This window comes from Centroberyx gerrardi, chromosome 18 (genome assembly GCF_048128805.1).
Source record: "Centroberyx gerrardi isolate f3 chromosome 18, fCenGer3.hap1.cur.20231027, whole genome shotgun sequence".
Classification (NCBI taxonomy): Eukaryota; Metazoa; Chordata; class Actinopteri; order Beryciformes; family Berycidae; genus Centroberyx; species Centroberyx gerrardi.
The window spans coordinates 25,814,921-25,834,401 of NC_136014.1; the positions used below are offsets into that span (position 1 = coordinate 25,814,921).

A 19,481-nucleotide genomic window follows, 5' to 3' on the forward strand; every position below is an offset into this window, starting at 1 on the left:
ATACCTGTACACTATCAAACTACATCACTCCTCTATACCTGTACACTATCAAACTACATCACTCCTCTATACACTATCAAACTACATCACTCCTCTATACACTATCAAACTACATCACTCCTCTATACCTGTACACTATCAAACTACATCACTCCTCTATACACTATCAAACTACATCACTCCTCTATACACTATCAAACTACATCACTCCTCTATACCTGTACACTATCACTCCTCTATACCTGTACACTATGAAACTACATCACTCCTCTATGCCTGTACACTATCAAACTACATCACTCCTCTATACCTGTACACTATCAAACTACATCACTCCTCTATACCTGTACACTATCAAACTACATCACTCCTCTATACCTGTACACTATCAAACTACATCAATTGTCAATCAATTAATTTTCTACAAATCATCTCTGTTCCTTATTGAGCAGTATCCACTTAATAAGGGAGTGAAAGTTATAGAAATTAGGGTACTTTTGAAGGATAATTTAGGACCTTGGCTGACAAAATAAACACCAACTTTATGGACAATATCCTTTATATTTTAGAGATACTGAATAGTGAACTTCAGGTAGTGACTTTTTGCCAAAATGAATACGTAGCATTTTGGAGTAAAACTTCTCATATGCAGCACTGCAGGTTGCCTCGTTAATAATATCCTTCGGTTTCATTCTTCTGTGTTTAGCACTTCAAATCATCCATATTTCATCGGTCATAATGTGCATGCTGACTGAGTTGCCTATTTTACAATTTAACTTCAGTGCCTCTGGTCTTGTGTTCAGTACTTCAGACACCTGCTGAGGGGAGTGGAGTCTCCAACCAGGAACTCGAGGATCAACAGGTTTGTGACATATTTTAGTTTTTGAGTATGACTTCAGTTTATTTTTCACACAGTAATGACAGAATACATAACAAGAGAGAAAAGATGATATAAAGATACCGCAAGGGGCTTATGAAAACAGCTGAAAATAAATCAAGATGATTAAAAAAAAAAACTGAATTGTATGAACATCACTAAGAAAGTGCAACAAAAATGGAGTCAAAGAGTTTATTCTTAATGGATACCAGTCCAAATGACATCCACATTACATTACTACAGTCAACAGCAAGTGTTTGAATGATGAGGTAAACCTGCTCTTCTTACCTGTTGTCACTGCTCCAGCACTGATTTATACAGTATATGTCAGGTGTATATGGCCAAAATGTACCACAATAATAGTTTTATTTTTGTTCATATAACAATATTTGATGTGATTTGGTCTTATACGTGCCAACCAGTGGACTGACTTAGGTTTATCATTCATTCAGACTGATTATTTTTCATAATGTGCTTAAAAATAAGTGAATAATATCTCTTGAAAAAGAAATATACAGTATACCAAAAAATACTGTTGATTACTGTACTATAAAAAGCCTTTGTGTACACTGTTAGCTGTAAGTACTGGGCAGAATATCCCTCCCACAACTGCAAGTTTCTCTCCTATCCCTTTAAAGGTCAGTTTTACAACCAGCTGTCATGTTTAGTTACCCAGCAGCCTAAAACTCCTTGTGCGTATTATTCCAGAAATAGCCTCAATTTGGAAGAAATGAGGTAAGTAGGTTTTTGCTGGCATGTCACCTGGCTGCCCAGGTGCTGCCCCCTCTGCTGCATGCAAGATCCGCAACCATATGTGCATGTAGATGCATCACTGCGAGCTATGCAGTAAATCAAATGTTGCTTGAGTAAATAAAATATGTTTAACAATAAATACTTAACAGTAACCAAAAGATTCTTTTTAAGCTTTTTGAGGTGCAGCAGCACCGTTGGTCTTGTGTCTTTGTATAAATTTTATGCTAATGCTTGCATTTGATTTTAACCTCATATTTGAGATTATGGATAAATTCACTAAAGTAATCTATGAACTTTATGAACCTCGATTGAAGACTGACATTGACAGAACTTATCCCCCCCCCACCCACACCTGCCTCCACACACACAAACACACACACACACACAGCACACTACTTCTGTCCCCTTGACACAAACAATAAACTCACATTGTCACTACAGAGACAAGCAAGCTAGCTAATTAGAGCAGAGATCCAACAAAAACATCCGGTGAAGAGGCAATATATCACCTTGCAGAATACTGGAATAATAATACTGCTTTGTCATTTGCTTTTATGGCTTGAAAACAAGACTTTTCAGCCTCTGTAGCTGAAATGTCCTCTGACCCAGTCGCTCATAGCATATCATAGAGGCTGGTTTCCCGAGGCTGTGTGTACTGATGTAGCTGTCATACAAGTTCCTCTTTTTGCTGCATGCCTGCTGCACTACTGCTGCATTGTGAAGAGGATTTGGTTAAGAAAATTCAGAACATTTTCTGGACTATTTCAGCTGTCAGGTGACGCAAAGAATGATCTGGCAAGTAAAAGTGAGTGGGAGAATAGGCTGCATTTACATAACACTGTAGGCCTTTAGGTGATGCTGTTATCCAGAGCAAATTAAAATGATCATGAAAGAGAAGTGCTAGGAAAAGAAGTAAAGCTGATGGGAGAGGTAGAAGGGATTTTTTGGAGAACAGCTAGAGCGAATAGAGAGAGGATGTGATTTAGTGGATAGTGCAGTATTAATGCAGGATAGACGCCTGAAGGGGGAACTTCTACAACTACATGTACCAGCGTATTTCTTTGTTCACCCTAGAAACACGTCGAAACGAGGGGAGTCGTTCGGGATCAGCAGAATTGGGAGCAAAATCAAGGGAGTGTTCAAGAGCACGACCATGGAGGGAGCCATACTGCCGCCCAGCGCCATGAACGACGTCGACGAGGATTTGGTGAGTGTTTCATCTTCGTGACCGTTAAAAAAAACCGAATCACCACCTGTTGTCCATACAGTCATTCTCATGCGGGTTTATGAAGGTGGAGGAGGCGATGGTGGTGGTGGAGGATGACTCCCCCGCCGAGCTGGCCAGCACCCCCGGCACCCTGAGGAACCTGTCCGCCTGGAGCATCACCATCCCCTACATCGACTTCTACGACGACGAGGTCAAGAGGGAGCGGGTGCCGGTCTTCTGCATCGACGTGGAACGCAACGACAGGAAGGAAGGTGAGTGAGCAGGGAGGGAAAACACAAGGCTGCATCCCTGGACAGCCATGTGAGCGTAGATTTACATACATGTTGTGCAGCATTCATTTCATATGGGAAAGACAGTAGATATGAGCTTCCTATCATATGAGCTTTCAGGTTGTAAATACTACTAGAAAATACTGTTCATGTCAGCTTTCAGGTTGTAAATACGACTAGAAAATACTGTTCACTCAGCTTTCAGGTTGTAAATACTACTAGAGAATACTGTTCACTCAGCTTTCAGGTTGTAAATACTACTAGAAAATACTGTTCATATCAGCTTTCAGGTTGTAAATACTACTAGAAAATACTGTTCATGTCAGCTTTCAGGTTGTAAATACGACTAGAAAATACTGTTCACTCAGCTCTCAGGTGGTAAATACTACTAGAAAATACTGTTCATATCAGCTTTCAGGTGGAAAATACTACTAGAAAATACTGTTCACTCAGCTCTCAGGTGGTAAATACTACTAGAAATACTTTTCATATCAGCTTTCAGGTGGTAAATACTACTAGAAAATACTTTTCATATCAGCTTTCAGGTGGTAAATACTACTAGAAAATACTGTTTACTCAGCTCTCAGGTGGTAAATACTACTAGAAAATACTGTTCATATCAGCTTTCAGGTGGTAAATACTACTAGAAAATACTGTTCACTCAGCTCTCAGGTGGTAAATACTACTAGAAAATACTTTTCATATCAGCTTCAGGTGGTAAATACTACTAGAAAATACTGTTCACTCAGCTTTCAGGTGGTAAATACTACTAGAAAATACTGTTCACATCAGCTTTCAGGTGGTAAATACTACTAGAAAATACTGTTCATATCAGCTTTCAGGTGGTAAATACTACTAGAAAATACTGTTCATATCAGCTTTCAGGTGGTAAATACTACTAGAAAATACTGTTCATATCAGCTTTCAGGTGGTAAATACTACTAGAAAATACTGTTCACTCAGCTCTCAGGTGGTAAATACTACTAGAAAATACTTTTCACATCAGCTTTCAGGTGGTAAATACTACTAGAAAATACTTTTCATATCAGCTTTCAGGTGGTAAATACTACTAGAAAATACTGTTCACTCAGCTTTCAGGTTGTAAATACTACTAGAAAATACTTTTCATATCAGCTTCAGGTGGTAAATACTACTAGAAAATACTGTTCACTCAGCTTTCAGGTGGTAAATACTACTAGAAAATACTGTTCACATCAGCTTTCAGGTGGTAAATACTACTAGAAAATACTGTTCATATCAGCTTTCAGGTGGTAAATACTACTAGAAAATACTGTTCATATCAGCTTTCAGGTGGTAAATACTACTAGAAAATACTGTTCACTCAGCTCTCAGGTGGTAAATACTACTAGAAAATACTTTTCATATCAGCTTTCAGGTGGTAAATACTACTAGAAAATACTTTTCATATCAGCTTTCAGGTGGTAAATACTACTAGAAAATACTGTTCACTCAGCTCTCAGGTGGTAAATACTACTAGAAAATACTGTTCATATCAGCTTTAAGGTGGTAAATACTACTAGAAAATACTGTTCACTCAGCTCTCAGGTGGTAAATACTACTAGAAAATACTTTTCATATCAGCTTTCAGGTGGTAAATACTACTAGAAAATACTGTTCACTCAGCTTTCAGGTGGTAAATACTACTAGAAAATACTGTTCACTCAGCTTTCAGGTGGTAAATACTACTAGAAAATACTGTTCACTCAGCTTTCAGGTGGTAAATACTACTAGAAAATACTGTTCACTCAGCTTTCAGGTGGTAAATACTACTAGAAAATACTGTTCACTCAGCTTTCAGGTTGTAAATACTACTAGAAAATACTTTTCATATCAGCTTTCAGGTGGTAAATACTACTAGAAAATACTGTTCATATCAGCTTTCAGGTGGTAAATACTACTAGAAAATACTTTTCATATCAGCTTTCACGTGGTAAATACTACTGGAAAATACTTTTCATATCAGCTTTGAGGTGGTAAATACGACTAGAAAATACTGTTCATATCAGCTTTCAGGTGGTAAATACTACTAGAAAATACTTCAACTGATCCATAGGCAAAGGATCCACCAAAGTTCATCCAAATCCATTCATTATTTTTGAGATATATTGCTAACAAACAGACAAATAGGGCAAATAGAGCAACCCAAGTAAACAGAAAACTTCAATCACGGCGTCTTGACAGGTTCAAGCTAGTTTAACGGCTTCAAATGAGTTGGGGTTTAAATACATGAACACTTCCAAGTTGTTGCTTTGAACCACCTAGTCGTACCTACGGTTATTCCCATATGACCTGAATGCAGCATCAGATCCAGGGACGCAATAAATAATCCTCTATGTTCAAAACCACAAAGCTCTGACTTATTAACTTTCAAACTGAATAAATTGCTTTTGAAGCTGAGAAGAATGTGAGCATGATGGTCATAGATGTTTTGGTGAAAGGAAATATGTTGAACCAGTTTTTATGTCAGTCTGAGATCTTGTGTTCGTTTTCTTCTCTTCTTGCAGTTGGTCATGAAACTGAAAAGTGGTCGGTCTTCAGAAGATACCTTGAGTTCTACGTACTAGAATCAAAACTCACTGAGTTCCATGGTAAAGCGACTTATTTGAATAAAAAAAGCCAACTTCCCCATTCTAATTAAAGTTCTAAAGTTTGCAAATGTTTAAAAAATGGAAACCAATCTGTTGCTTCCTTATTTTGTCTTAATGAGCTACTTGTGAATTTTTAATTTCACCTCTTTTTGCAGGCTCATTTGCAGACGCACAGCTTCCATCCAAAAGAATCATTGGACCAAAGAACTATGAATTCCTCACATCAAAAAGGGAAGAATTTGAGGAATATTTAAAGGTATTTGCACTGGATAATAGGTATATGTGTGGTGGATGTATGGCTCTAGACTGTGGTCGCTACAATATGTGTGAGTTTCTTGTTTTTTTGCACTGCACTTCCCACAGATCACCTGTCAATCAAACAGTGTGGGTGGAGCTTGGATTTTCTGTTGATGCAGTTTGAGTTTCTCTTTTCTTTGTCTGTTCAGTCATGGTGGCTATCGCTGCTCATGCTAACTACCCAGTTCTTCTTCTATTTATTCCAAACAAACTGGAAATGTAAAACCCATCACTTTTTTTTACAGGAAAGAGCTACCAGACACCGGCTGTTTAGAACAGACAATATGAAAGCTTTCATGAATTGAATATAACTTGAATCACTATTGTGTTAGAACAATTTATAACAATTTGTGATAGACAGTAGCAAAACAAACAGGTATTTATATGAAAATTAAACTATTTCACGATCGATGGGAGAAGGCATTCTCAGTTCTGTACTCAGTATATACTGTATGTGGTAGCTACCAAATGTACGGACCATTTGCATGTGTTTGTGATAAGTTAAGCTTTAAAGTCACTCTCAGTTTAAAGATAAGAACATCAGCTAAATATCTGAAATGTAAATGTACTAACCTGTCTGTGTGTGTGTGTGTGTGTCCAGAGGCTCCTGCAGCATCCAGAGCTCAGTAACAGCCAGCTGCTCGCTGACTTCCTGTCTCCTCACAGCATGGAGTCTCAGTTCCTGGACAAGATGCTGCCTGATGTCAATCTAGGTGCGTACAGATTGCTTGTACACTCTATACATTTGTCCTAATCATTATTTCATGATTACATGTATGTCTGTCTGTGTACACTGTGTGAAATATGGCAATCGGAGTGCTCAAAAATTCCCCCAAAACTTCTAAATTGAGTATGGCTGTATACAAAGCATATACTTAAATCATAAATATTCATCTTAGCAAAGTCAGTGGATTGTAAGTATTTACAAGGTTGGCCAGAGTCAAACATGAATGTCAGTGCACTCCACACTAGGTGGCAGTGTGCATTTTCAGTTTGTGGCCTCTCCATAGGAAAAAAAAACAGCTCAGTTCATGAATGAACTTGCTCTGTCTATCATCTAATCCTTGCTTGTTGAATGAGAGTCTGCTCCCTCTGTCTTCTCACATTCGAAGAAGTAATATCACCATTTTTGCTCTCATAATCTCTTGTCAGAGTGTGATTTGTGAGGCCTGTTATGTCTTGTACCATCTCCTCGTCTTCCCAGATAAGTTTTACTGTTTGTTTGATTTGTAAACCGACCCTTTTTCTTTTCCAGGAAAGATTTTCAAGTCTGTACCAGGGAAACTGATAAAAGAGGTGAGGCCCTCCTGGACTGAAATGTTGCTATAATACAAATGCTGCTAAAATAATCCAGGAAGTCTCATATACCTGGTGTTTCAAAAGTAGGCATTCATTTTTTATGTACATTATTAATACTCACTGAATTCCTGTTTCCAGATACACCTATGTGGACTATTGATGATTGTTGAATTCAATTATTTTGTTAAAATGACTAAATAAGTAAAAAATGACAAAAATTATACAGCTTTGTTTTTCATTATTATTGTTAAAAATTGTATAACTGCTTTTGAAACATACTGTATATCTAGTATCTCCTGGGTATGACAGGAGCAAGTGGTGCTGCAGTGGAAGTGTAAATTTAGATGTTGGGCCTTACTTTTATGAATCAAGGCACAAGCACAGGCGCTGGTGCATATTTTTGGTAATTTCGTGACCAGTGGTTTTGGCTATGCTGCAGTTGTGGTTGGATTAGTAGAAACTATCAGTAGATGTGTTAGGGGCTGCCGTTGGTCATGGCCAATCAGATCGGCTCCTCTCCTTCCTTTTAAAAGCAGTGTGTTCCCCGCTGCTCCCTGACAGTATCATAATAGATGAAGAGGAGGATAAAAAAACTTATGTCCTTGTTCGGGAGCTACAGAGCTGTAAATAAATGGCACCCCAAATCTACCAAAATGTCAGAACAAAAGCTCCATGCAAAAAACATAGCTAGCGGCATACAGTTTTTCTCTATTGCACCTGTGCTACATGTTTTGGTGTGCAGATTCCCCACTTTTTTGCAGTTACGTCAAATACACCACCAAGGAGATAATGTCCCTTTAAAAGTTAAATTCCCGTTTTTGGAGATATTGAAATCCTCGCACTGTGCATAATGAGTCGCATCCACAGTTTTATGTTGGAAGGCAATGATTCACACAGTAACCGCATGTGCAGATACAACTGACTTTGTAGGACAATAAAACATTGTACAAAGTCTGAAGTATCCTTACGCAAGACACTGAATCCCTACCAGCTGCAGGGTCGCTGTTCTGTAGCTGAACCTGACCTTTGACCTTCCACCGTGGAGATAAAGAGAGTCACATTATCGGGGTTGGGACACATCAGTTTGCTTGCTTGCTTGCTTTCTTTCTTTCTTTCTCTCTTTCCCTCTCTATCTCTTTCTTTCTTTCTTTCTTCTTTCCCTCTTTCTCTCTCACTCTCTTTCTTTCTCTCAGTACTGCACATGTTTCTTGAATTTCCTCTCTCCCAGGTTCCCACATGACACCCCCATATCCCCATCATCACCCCTCCCCTAACATCCAGTGTTTCTACGTCAGCACTCACCCTAGTTGGAACAGGATGAGGATATTATACAATACACAATGTACAACTGGCTGTGCTGACCTCTGACCTCTGACCTCTGCCTTCCAGAAAGGACAGAACCTGGAGCCGTTCATCCAGTCCTTCTTCAATTCCTGCGAGTCGCCCAAACCCAAACCCAGCCGCCCGGAGCTGACCATCCTCAGCCCGACTGCCGAGAACAACAAGAAGGTACTAGACAATTCACTAGACACTCACTTTTTACTAGATTAGCTTGGTGAGTAGGAGAGAGTAGGAGCTTCAAATGATGGTTGGTTACCTGCCAGAGTGTCTTATATTGCCACTCACACACACAGATATAGCATGTTGAATGTATAAAATAAGAGTGATATGCAGCATCTGAAATTAACATCCACTAAGCGGCAAATGCCAGTCAGATATTTCTCTTGCGAATAAATCATCACAACAAATTTTGGGACATTAATATTTTGAATGCCTCGGTTATATTCAGTCTTTGGTCTTTGCCTGTTCCAAACTTTGTCCCTGCTGGCCACCGTACACAGTCTCTGACCATGAGCCAATCAAACCTAATCAAATCAAATCAAAGCAAAACAAAACAATGGCTCTGTATCAAACAGGCTCCATAGAATGGAACAAAGAAGAAAAACAGAGTGCTACAAAAAAAGGTGGAAAGCATCAAAAAACCTTCAAAAGAAGGTGCTCTTTGATTTTTAGTATGTAACTGAATGAAACAAAAGTCCAAGGCACTCTTCTTTCAAAAACTTTAAAAAGCATTATGTTTTTGAACATGAATTGTTTGAAGTGCCCTGATGAAGTAAGGAGTGTTGTAAATGTTTATTAAAGTCTCTAGATGAGCCATAAAATAAAGGCTTTTTAAAGTTTTTCAAAGAAGAGAGCCTTGGACTTTGGTTTCATTCAGGCTCCATAGCATGTGTGAGGCCACCAAAAAGAAAAAACGAAGATGATGTGGAAAAAAAGATCCATTCTGTCAGTGAATGAGCAAGTTTTAAATCAAAACTCCAAATCTGCTGTCAGTGTCAGTATATTCCATATCTCGTCAGTATGTTTCAGCACCAGTGTCACCGAGACAGATTCCTGTATATTTGATTTCACACTGTGTTTGAAAAGTTGTTTTTTTCTGTCTGGATCTGTACCGTCACCCTATAGAATTCCACTCGATCCCATCTTATCAGGTTTGAGGGAAAAGGATGTTTTGACTTCCTCGGTCCTCCTCGTGTCAGGAGGATATGTCATGTACTGTATGTTAGTACAATAAATCCTCATGTTTTTATGCCTCGGCCGGAGGCGTTATGTTTTCGGGTTGTCCGTCCGTACGATATCACATTCACAAGAATGGGACGGACGTACGTATGTACGTCCGTCCCATTCTTGTGAACACGATATCTCAGGAACGCCTTGAGGGAATTTCTTCAAATTTGGCACAACCGTCCACTTGGACTCAAGGATGAACTGATTTGATTTTGGTGGTCAAAGGTCAAGGTCATGTGACCTCACGTCCGTCCCATTCTCAAAATGTCATCACTTCATCATTTTATCCTATTAGACATTTGTGTGAAATTTTGTCATAATTAGCGTATGAATTCTTGAGTTATGGCCAAAAACGTCTTTTGTGAGGTCACAGTGACCTTGACCTTTGACCACCAAATTCTAATCAGTTCATCCTTGAGTCCAAGTGGACGGTTGTGCCAGATGTAATGAAATTCCCTCCAGGCATTCCTGAGATATCGCGTTCACAAGAATGGGACGGACGTACATACGTACGTACATACGTACGTACATACGTACGTACATACGTACGTCCGTCCCATTCTTGTGAACGTGAGGTCACAGTGACCTTGAATGGGACGGACGTACGTATGTACGTCCGTCCCATTCTTGTGAACGCGATATCTCAGGAACGCCTTGAGGGAATTTCTTCAAATTTGGCACAAACGTCCACTTGGACTCAAGGATAAACTGATTCGATTTTGGTGGTCAAAGGTCAAGGTCACTGTGACCTCACGTCTGTCCCATTCTCGTGAACGCGATATCTCAGGAACGCCTTGAGGGAATTTCTCAAATTTGGCACAAACGTCCACTTGGACTCAAGGATGAACTGATTAGATTTGGTGGTCAAAGGTCAAGGTCACTGTGACCTCACAAAAGATGTTTTTGGCCATAACTCAAGAATTCATACGCTAATTATGACAAAATTTCACACAAATGTCTAATAGGATAAAATGATGAAGTGATGACATTTTATATCCAAAAGTTCAAAGGTCAACTTCACTGTGACATCATAATGTTTTGCTTACCAATGTAGCTGAGAAAACCATCTTGGGTCATTCTACAAAAACGGTGGAAGTGCTGTCACTTACTTTTGCAGACACCAAAATCCTTTAAGTTGACCTAATAATCACATTAATTATATATGTTCAATAAATAAAGACTGTCCTTGCAATGATAAAACAAAGTTTATTGGCAGTTATTTCTGGTTCTCCATGGAGCAGATTGTATGTCATGAGGATTGTGGACTGTATTGACTTCCCCGTTTCATGTTCCCCGTTTCGTGTGACCCGGACCATTGTTGTCAACACAACACAGTGGGTTGTAAATCCCACATTCAACAACCACTTTCACTATGATGCCAACAATTTTTTATAATAGAATGAGTCTTGTAATTATGGTTGGTTAGCTGCCAAAGTTTGTAGAGTAGACAAACTTGCCAGCTACAGTTTTCCAGCATTTGGCTTGTGGCTGATTTTGTTGGAACACTGTCAAGCAAAATCTTGTTTCACAATTCTCTACTGTGGGGAAAAGTTACCAAATATATTCAGGCTGCGATATCAGTGTTTTGATGAGTTTGGGGATGATCGCCTTGTGACCATGTTGCCTTTTCGACTCCACAAACTCGCTGGGAAAGTGAATGAGTAATGCTCTCCTCTCCAGTGGTTGCGTTAGACTTTCTCGTTGTCCGTCATTTTGACGGACAGGGTCGTAAAAATTCCGCCATAATCTATTATTACCCCTCGTTTTAATTTTCATTTTTTTAATGATAATGAGACATAGCCTATTTAATAGCATTTAATTTTCAAAAACAATCGATCACAATAATATTTAATATACAGAATAACAAACTTAGATTATGCATTTATCATAGGCTACTATAAAGCAAGGAATCTCTGTCTGTCTGTCTGTCCTTCGCATATCTCGAGAACCGTTCGTCCGATCTACTTCACACTTGGCGGGTGTATTGCTGGGGACCCAAGGACGTGCAGTGTCGGATTTGGTGCAATTTGGACACTCGACACGTTCAATATTAATAAACTTTGAATAAACAAGCGGACAGCGCTCTGTGCAGCAGCGGGGCGAACGGGCACTGCACTAGTAAGAGAGAAAAGATGACCAAGCGGAGACACCGACCGTCCTAAAGAGGCAAATATGAACAATGCAATTTTACAGAATTAGACAATTACAATTAAAATATGAACAAACCATTTGCAAGAAATTAAATTGAACTCAATTGACCTGCTGTAGCCTAGCCTGAACTCAAACCTTCCTCCTGGTCCGCATGGACTTAAACTGGGTGCTCGCTTGAGCGTAATCAAACGCATCAAGGGAGATTGCTGCATACCTTTAATAGTGACTCATAATGTGCTTTATTTTCATGTCAGCAATCATTTTATGGATGTTTTGGATTGAAACTCTTCAGTTGCACAATTCAAATTCAATTCCAAGATTCCTGTATTCTGTGATCTTTAACTTTTCTGAAAGCATAACTATAAATCTCTCTTTAATCTGCAGCTCTTCAATAACCTGTTCAAGAACAACGCTAACCTGTCGGAGAGCTCAGAGAGGAGACACAACCAGAACTACTTCATGGAAATGATGAGTCTTAACGGCATGTACGACTACATGACGTATGTCGGTAAGTGGCGGTGACCATGCCAAGAGATCCTCTGGGAAGGGATTATTATTAAACTATTCAGCCTAACTAGATTTCTTGCAAGGGACTTGTCGCTTTTTGCCCTGTCCTTTTTGTCCAGTATACCACAATAGTCCAATAGGGATCCAATTTTGCACTTGATATTCATATATTGTTAGGTGTTTGTCTGTATGTCTGTCCCGGTTTTTATTGTGAGCACACTATAGTGAATTCCTAGCTGCTTGTAACATGTTCATGGGCGACTGTTGATTCAGATACAGACACAAGCACTGGCTATTTGTCCAGTGTTAAAGCAGCCTCGGTCTCACTGGTGTTTTGACCGACAGGCCGAGTGGTTTTCCACATGCCGGACTGGCTGCATCACATCATGGCCGCCGGGAGAATCCTCTTCAAGAACACGTTTGAAGCCTACATGGACCAGTACATGCAGTCCAAACTGGACCAGATCCTTCAGGAGCACCGCATGGTCTCCCTCATCACCCAGCTCAGAGGTAGGAAGGGTGTGTGTGGGTGGGTTTGTGTGTGTGTGTGTGCTCCCTCTTGTACTTGGATTTAAAGATTTCAAAAGCTTCCTTGATTGCAAGAGGAAGTTGGTTCCAAAGATAGGGAGCTCGGTAGGAAAACGTGTTTATCTTCGCCTTCTTCTGCTCCACCTCCCTGTTTCCTTCCCCTGACTCCACCAAGGCTTTGTCTGCTTCTCCCAGTCATCACAAGACATTTCGCTTTTCTGTCCTCCAGCCACAGCGGCAGGGTTATTGTAGTTGGGTTATAGCCAGGGTGGGACATAAACATCACCAGCCACCTGCTAAATGCTGATTAATTTTGGCTGTGATTAGTCAACTCTGTCAGCTACTTTGGCAGGTAACCATGCATCATTTGGATGTCCTAATCTATTCTAAAAACCAAGTTGGCCGGTGAAATAATGAAAGTGGCTGGTGGATTCTGAGATGTACCAGCCAAAAAAAAAAAGTTAGTTTCCTGTCCTGGTTATGGTATTCATGTGTGACAGCTCACAAACAAAATACTTGAGTACCTCCAATAACATTTAAATATTAATATTCATGTAAATGCGCCGACTGTCTGTTCCTCCTTTCCATGGGTGAGAGACGGGGAGAGAGAGAGAGAGAAGGAAAGAGGCAGCAGTGGTAACTAGGAGGAATAAAAAACAGTTATGAAGAGACTGACATATGATGGTTTTTCTCTCTACCTGCATTCTTTATATTGTCGTTTCTGCCTGCCTTTTTTTTTGCTTTTTATTTTGAAGCACATTGAGTCTACACCTGTCGTATGAAATGTGCTATATAAATAAACTTGACTTGACTTGCAGATGCTGTGTTCTGTGAGACCTGCGAGGAGCGAACAACAGAGGACAAACAAATCAGAGCCAAGCAGACGTTTGAGGAGATGATGAAGTATTTACCAGGTCAGTTTCAACACCAACCATCTCATCATCCATGACCTTGTTTACGTCGTAGTAGTAGTACTTTATTAATGCCACTGTGAGGAATTTCTTTATCACAGAAACATCGCAAGCAGTGCACGTACCAAGCATAACTGTGGAATACAAAAAAACCATACGGCACATGCATATTCACAACCATCCATGGTGATACGAAGCGGACAGATCAAGCAAAAATTCATTATGATCATTCCACAGTTTCATCACAGTTTCTCGGAGCAAATGAGCATTTGAACCTCTCTGTAGACTTGACTTTTATTTCCCCAGAAACCCTAAATCCTTTTTTTATTATTATTATTATTATTATCAGTCTTATTAAATCAGGCTAGCTCACTGAGAACACACTCTGATATAACCAGGCTAGTCGTCTAAGAACTCCATGACAAAGATACTTTTTTTTTATGGATCCCAAAACTCATCAGACACTTTCACTGTTAGCCATTTTGTGTTTTTCTGAATAAAAGAGAAGCTCCAGATGAGGTTTGGTAACTTATCAAATTAGCTGACAGTACAAACTGATTTACCAACCACAGATGAACTTCCTCTAGCATTTGGCTGGAGACTCGGTAATTTCCCTGAAAAATCCTTTCATAACTTTATTCATAATCCTGACTTAACCAGATCAGTTGACTAAGAACAGGCTGGATGACTAAGAAGACATCATTATTGACGAAGAACTCATGCTTAATTCCAGTAAAGGCCTAGGGGAACATTTACATAGGGAGGAAGGATTACCTGCATTGACTCCTGGGAGTTTCCCAGTACATGCCAATGGTCTAAGATCACAATCCTGCATTCTTCTCAAAATTATTCCCATTATCAGAACTGTTTTTGGTGAAAAGGCATTTGATTATTTTTCATCCCGGTCCTGGAACAATCTCCAGTCAAAGCTCCAGCTCCATTTTATTCTCCTAAATCAGTTCAAACAACTTATCCACAGTCTTATGCAAGATGTGTGCTCCTGTTTCTCATCTAAATTGTGTTTTTTGTTTATTTATTTTTTGTACATATTTTTACTAATTTTGTATTTTCTACTGTATGTTTTATTTTGTCGCCTCTGCTGCCATTTCATGGCCAGGTCTCCCTTGGACAAGAGATTTTGAATCTCAGTGGGAGTTCCTGGTAAAGTAAAGGTTAAATAAAAAACAAAACAAAAACAACAACAAGTCTCACGGTCTGGTTAAAGAAAGGGAGATTATTCCTCTTTTCACTTCCCCCGGCTTAGATTCCTCCAGCTGGTCTGCGGATTCAAACCTGCGTCTTTGTGGTCCCCATTTCACCACGTGTCCTTTCAGAAATACACTTCCAGTTTCTAGTATCTCGTGTGCATGATAAACATTTTCTTTCCAAGCAAGTGAAAACCAATCGTTTATACAGAACTAAAAGATAAGTTTCTGTACAGCATATGAGTGAACAAAGTCCCTGTAATCACAGTAAAGAATGTCCTGAAGGGTATTATGGCTTTTATACAACTGCTACCAATAAATGTGTACTGACGAATAAGTTTCCTCCAAAGTAGTGCACGTAAATAAGAATATAAACCAGGAAAGATCGCCACAAGAGTTGGAATAACAACCAGTTTAGTTCAGTTAGTTGGTTGCTTGGCTAAACTCCCTGTTATATAAAGTATGAATAAAAATATTTGTCTGAATATCAGTATGAAGACAGATTATTGGAAAAAGGGCATGCAGGCTCAGCAACTCCTCTAGAAAATGAAAAGGTTAAAGCTACAATATGCAACATTCCTCTGTTAGTCCCGCCCTCCTCCTCCTCTTCAGTTGGTCAAGTCCGCGCCCCAAAACACCTGTCAGTCACCTTGATGATGTCATGTCTCCTGAGGCTGAGGTCACCGGCAGCGTAAAGCCTCCACAGCCGATCTGACGCCGATGCTCACCGTGTTTCTGAATTTAGTTTAGCTTCGCTGTCGTTTCTTTTCTTCCTGCTTTCCTCCATTGTTATTGTTGTTGTTGTTGTTGCTGTGACCGCAGGCCACGCCCACAAGACACGCCCACAGGAAATGGTTTACGCCCCAAAACGTCCCAACGTCACTGAAAAGCCAATTTCAGGCAAACTGGGGGATTTAGGCACGAACACACACTGATAAAGTAGAATATATCCTATTTATTGTTATTTTAATGTCAAAAAAGTTGCATATTGCAGCTTTAAACACAGCATATGGTATCCAAGTCAGTCGGACTCTGTTCTTGATTATTTAGTTTCCTCAATGCTCCTTGTCTCTGTGACTCTGTTTTAACTGACTGTTTTATTGTTTTTATGATGTATTTAACGGTTTTATTTTGTTTTATTTTATTGTCTTTTATAATGTTTAATTGCTCTATTACTACTACTTATTTGCTGCTGTCTTGGCCAGGTCTGCCTCGCAACACACTGGGATGTTGGTGTGCATCCAAACACACCTAATCGGTCATGGAGTTATAATAATAATAATATCCTGTAAACCGCTCCTTCCTCATTGTCCTCAGCTAAGTGCCGGCTGTACCCAAACACACCCTGCCAAGGATTTAGACGCATGCTAAGAGAAATGAATTGGCTCATGTAGGAAAGATATTGTGCTGACATGTTCACCAAACTGAAGGGGTTGCTAAGTGTCTGTGTGTGTGTGTGTGTGTGTGTGTGTGTGTGTCATTTCAGACTTCGTGGGGAAGTGCATTGGTGAAGAGGCTAAGTATGAGGGCATCCGGCTTCTCTTTGACGGTTTCCAGCAGCCTCTTCTCAACAAGCAGGTAAACCCCGAACCAGAGGACTGTATCTAATAGGCTTGGGCCGATATTTGATAATATTGCGATATTTCATAAAAATCACAATCTTTTCTGCGGTATTGAATATTGAATAGCCTTGAAATTTGATGTAATTTAGAAGCAAAAAAAAAAAAAAACGGAGAGAAAAACAAACAAACCTCGGAGGGACAAAAAAAAGATCCCCCATGCTGTAAAGTCAAGTGAAATATACCTGTGTGTATGTATATAGAGCACATTTCATGCTCAAGCAGCTCAATGTGCTTCACAGTAATGTAATAAAAAATAATAGTAATAAGAGCAAGTAATAAAATAGCATTAGAAGGGATAAAAACACACAACACAAGATAAATAAAGAAAAAGAACACAGCAATAAGAGCAATAAAATATGAATAAAAACAATGATAAATGCTGTTTTAGAGGCTTTTCCATCCTGCCAAGAATAACATTTTGGAGAGAAACACTAAATACTTTAAAGTTTTATGGAATTTATCAATTTCATTTAAAAATATTGGATACCAGCACAAAATATCGGCAGCTTCAATCAAAAAAGCAGGTTATCGACCTTCAAAAGACCCACATCTGTCAAACTGTAGTGGATATAAACTCCTCAAACACATGGACTGTGTGGGGCAGAGGGGAATCGAACCCACGGCCTTTTGGCTTCACGCCGGCCTCTCTGACCGTTAGCAGTGAGTTGAACTTGGTGTTGTGATGTCACGTGTCTCCTCAGGTGACCTACGTCCTGCTGGACATCGCCATGCAGGAGCTGTTTCCTGAACTCGGCAAGGTAAACAACTGACAGAGGGGAATGTACAGGGATAACACAGGAAGACGTGGCTTGGTGTGTGTTATGTTCGGTGACGTATGGGAGTGTGTGTGTTTAGTCGGCCGCAGATGTGTGTATATATGTGTGTGTGTGTGTGTGTGTTCATGCTTATTCTGGTGTAGGATTTTGTTTGTGCACTGGAATAATGCTCGCTTATTTGCAGATTTTACAACGATTTTTAAGTTTATTACTAAAACCATCTGTACTATAACTGCAAAAAGATCTGAATGGACGTGTTTGTGCATGTGCATTTATGTAAATCAAGTTGAATTTTATTTATATATCACATTTCATATAACAATGTAAGCCAAAGTGCTTTACAAAACAAGGTTAAAACCAGTTCAGGCTCATGAAAAAGAAAGCTGAGAAGAACAGGAGACGTAATGTTTAAATAGTGTATAAATATGGTTAAAAATGAGTTATTCAGCTTATGCATGTGAGTGTGTGTATATGATGTGCATATGCATGTTCAGATTGGGGTGAGTGTGTGTGTGTGTGTGTGTGTGTGTGCATTGGGGGAGGGAGTGAGTGTTGCATGATAGTTTCTAGACATCAGTACTCAGCACTAAAATAGATTTTAATTGAGTTTTAGCCCTGACAGCGTCCTGATGACTAGAACAGGCTTAGTGGGGAATTGTTGCTCTGCTCAGATGTCGGTTCATTACGGCTAAACCAGAACACACGCTGTATCGTCCCATGATGCATCAGTGGCGACAACGTGCACAGTAGATCTTCGAATAAGAGGAGATTTTGGGTGTTGTTGTAAAATGTATAATAGAGCAATTTGGCCTCCTTTAAGTAATTAGGTACTGGACAGATGAGATTTGTAGAAAATGGTTTTCTCAAGTGCTCAAGTCCCAAGTCAGTCTTAAGTCTTGAGGCTCAAGTCTCAAGTCAAGTCCCAAGTCTAAATGTAGAACAGCAAGTCAAGTCAGAACAAATCAAGAGTCCAGTATCAATTTAATGTTAAAGAAAATGAAATATCTACGACTTGTCAATGCAATATGGTTTTAATAGGATAAAAATGTCAAGTCTCAAGCAATTAAGAACTATGACTCGAGTCCAAGTCACGTGACTCGAGTCCCCACCTCTGAGTTTGATAGTGAAATAGTGAATCATCTCAACGTGACTGACCTGAATTTGCCTCTTTTGGACCACAAAACCGTGCAAAAAAAAAAAAAAAAATGTAACTAAATAGAGCGGAAAACTCCCCCACGGAAGCTCCTGTAACTACTGCTGTAAAGATGAATGACCTAATTCAGTTCAGTTACACAACGGCCAGAACCACTCGACTTTATCCTAAGCATTACTCTGCTCGGATCCTTGTTCAGCAAACACAACTGAACCAGGTTTGGATTCACATTGTTTACAGGAAGGGGTGACTGACCGCATCTTTTTCAGTTTGTGTCAAAATATTTAGGCATCTGCAGTAGATACAACACAGTGGGAAGAAGAATAATTACTATTTTTTATCGCACTTTTATTTGCTACAAATTCTGTCTCCACTCAGCTATTCTTTAAGTTTCAATGTGCATAATCATGTGAACTTACTTATCTTTAACTGTAACTTACATGTATATGAATTCATCATCCTGTGAATAAGCTTCGCCTCAGTATTTCAGTGTATTTCTCTCAGCCATTGATCCTGAGGGTTTGGGATCATGGAGTTTGTACTGTTTGTTTGCTCTCACCGACTCCTGGCTGTGAAGCAAACTGCCCCTCAGGGAGATTAAAGATATTTAACATGAACTGTCACTGCCACACATTTCCACTGCACAGCACTTTCAGCGTGCCTCCAGTTCGGTGCAGGAATCTACTTCTTGGCTCTGCAGCAGAACACGGCGGCTGGTGAATGCCAAA

The 19,481-nt window shown here is 39.6% G+C and overlaps 1 protein-coding gene across 3 annotated transcripts in view; it reads left to right on the top strand.

Moving 5' to 3' along the window:
- snx14 (sorting nexin 14) overlaps positions 1-19,481 on the top strand; it is a 33,375-nt gene that overhangs the window by 13,107 nt on the left and 787 nt on the right. For 2 of the 3 annotated variants that reach the window (XM_071910312.2, XM_078289815.1), the window contains exons 16-29: positions 804-862; positions 1,586-1,612; positions 2,705-2,837; positions 2,923-3,109; positions 5,653-5,736; positions 5,892-5,992; positions 6,635-6,746; positions 7,289-7,329; positions 8,722-8,841; positions 12,436-12,559; positions 12,904-13,068; positions 13,905-14,000; positions 16,689-16,780; positions 17,526-17,582. In XM_071910312.2, coding sequence (XP_071766413.2) covers positions 804-862; positions 1,586-1,612; positions 2,705-2,837; positions 2,923-3,109; positions 5,653-5,736; positions 5,892-5,992; positions 6,635-6,746; positions 7,289-7,329; positions 8,722-8,841; positions 12,436-12,559; positions 12,904-13,068; positions 13,905-14,000; positions 16,689-16,780; positions 17,526-17,582 — 1,398 coding nt within the window. The remainder of the gene's footprint in view (positions 1-803; positions 863-1,585; positions 1,613-2,704; positions 2,838-2,922; positions 3,110-5,652; positions 5,737-5,891; positions 5,993-6,634; positions 6,747-7,288; positions 7,330-8,721; positions 8,842-12,435; positions 12,560-12,903; positions 13,069-13,904; positions 14,001-16,688; positions 16,781-17,525; positions 17,583-19,481) is intronic. The other variant, XM_071910314.2, reaches the window with a different exon arrangement.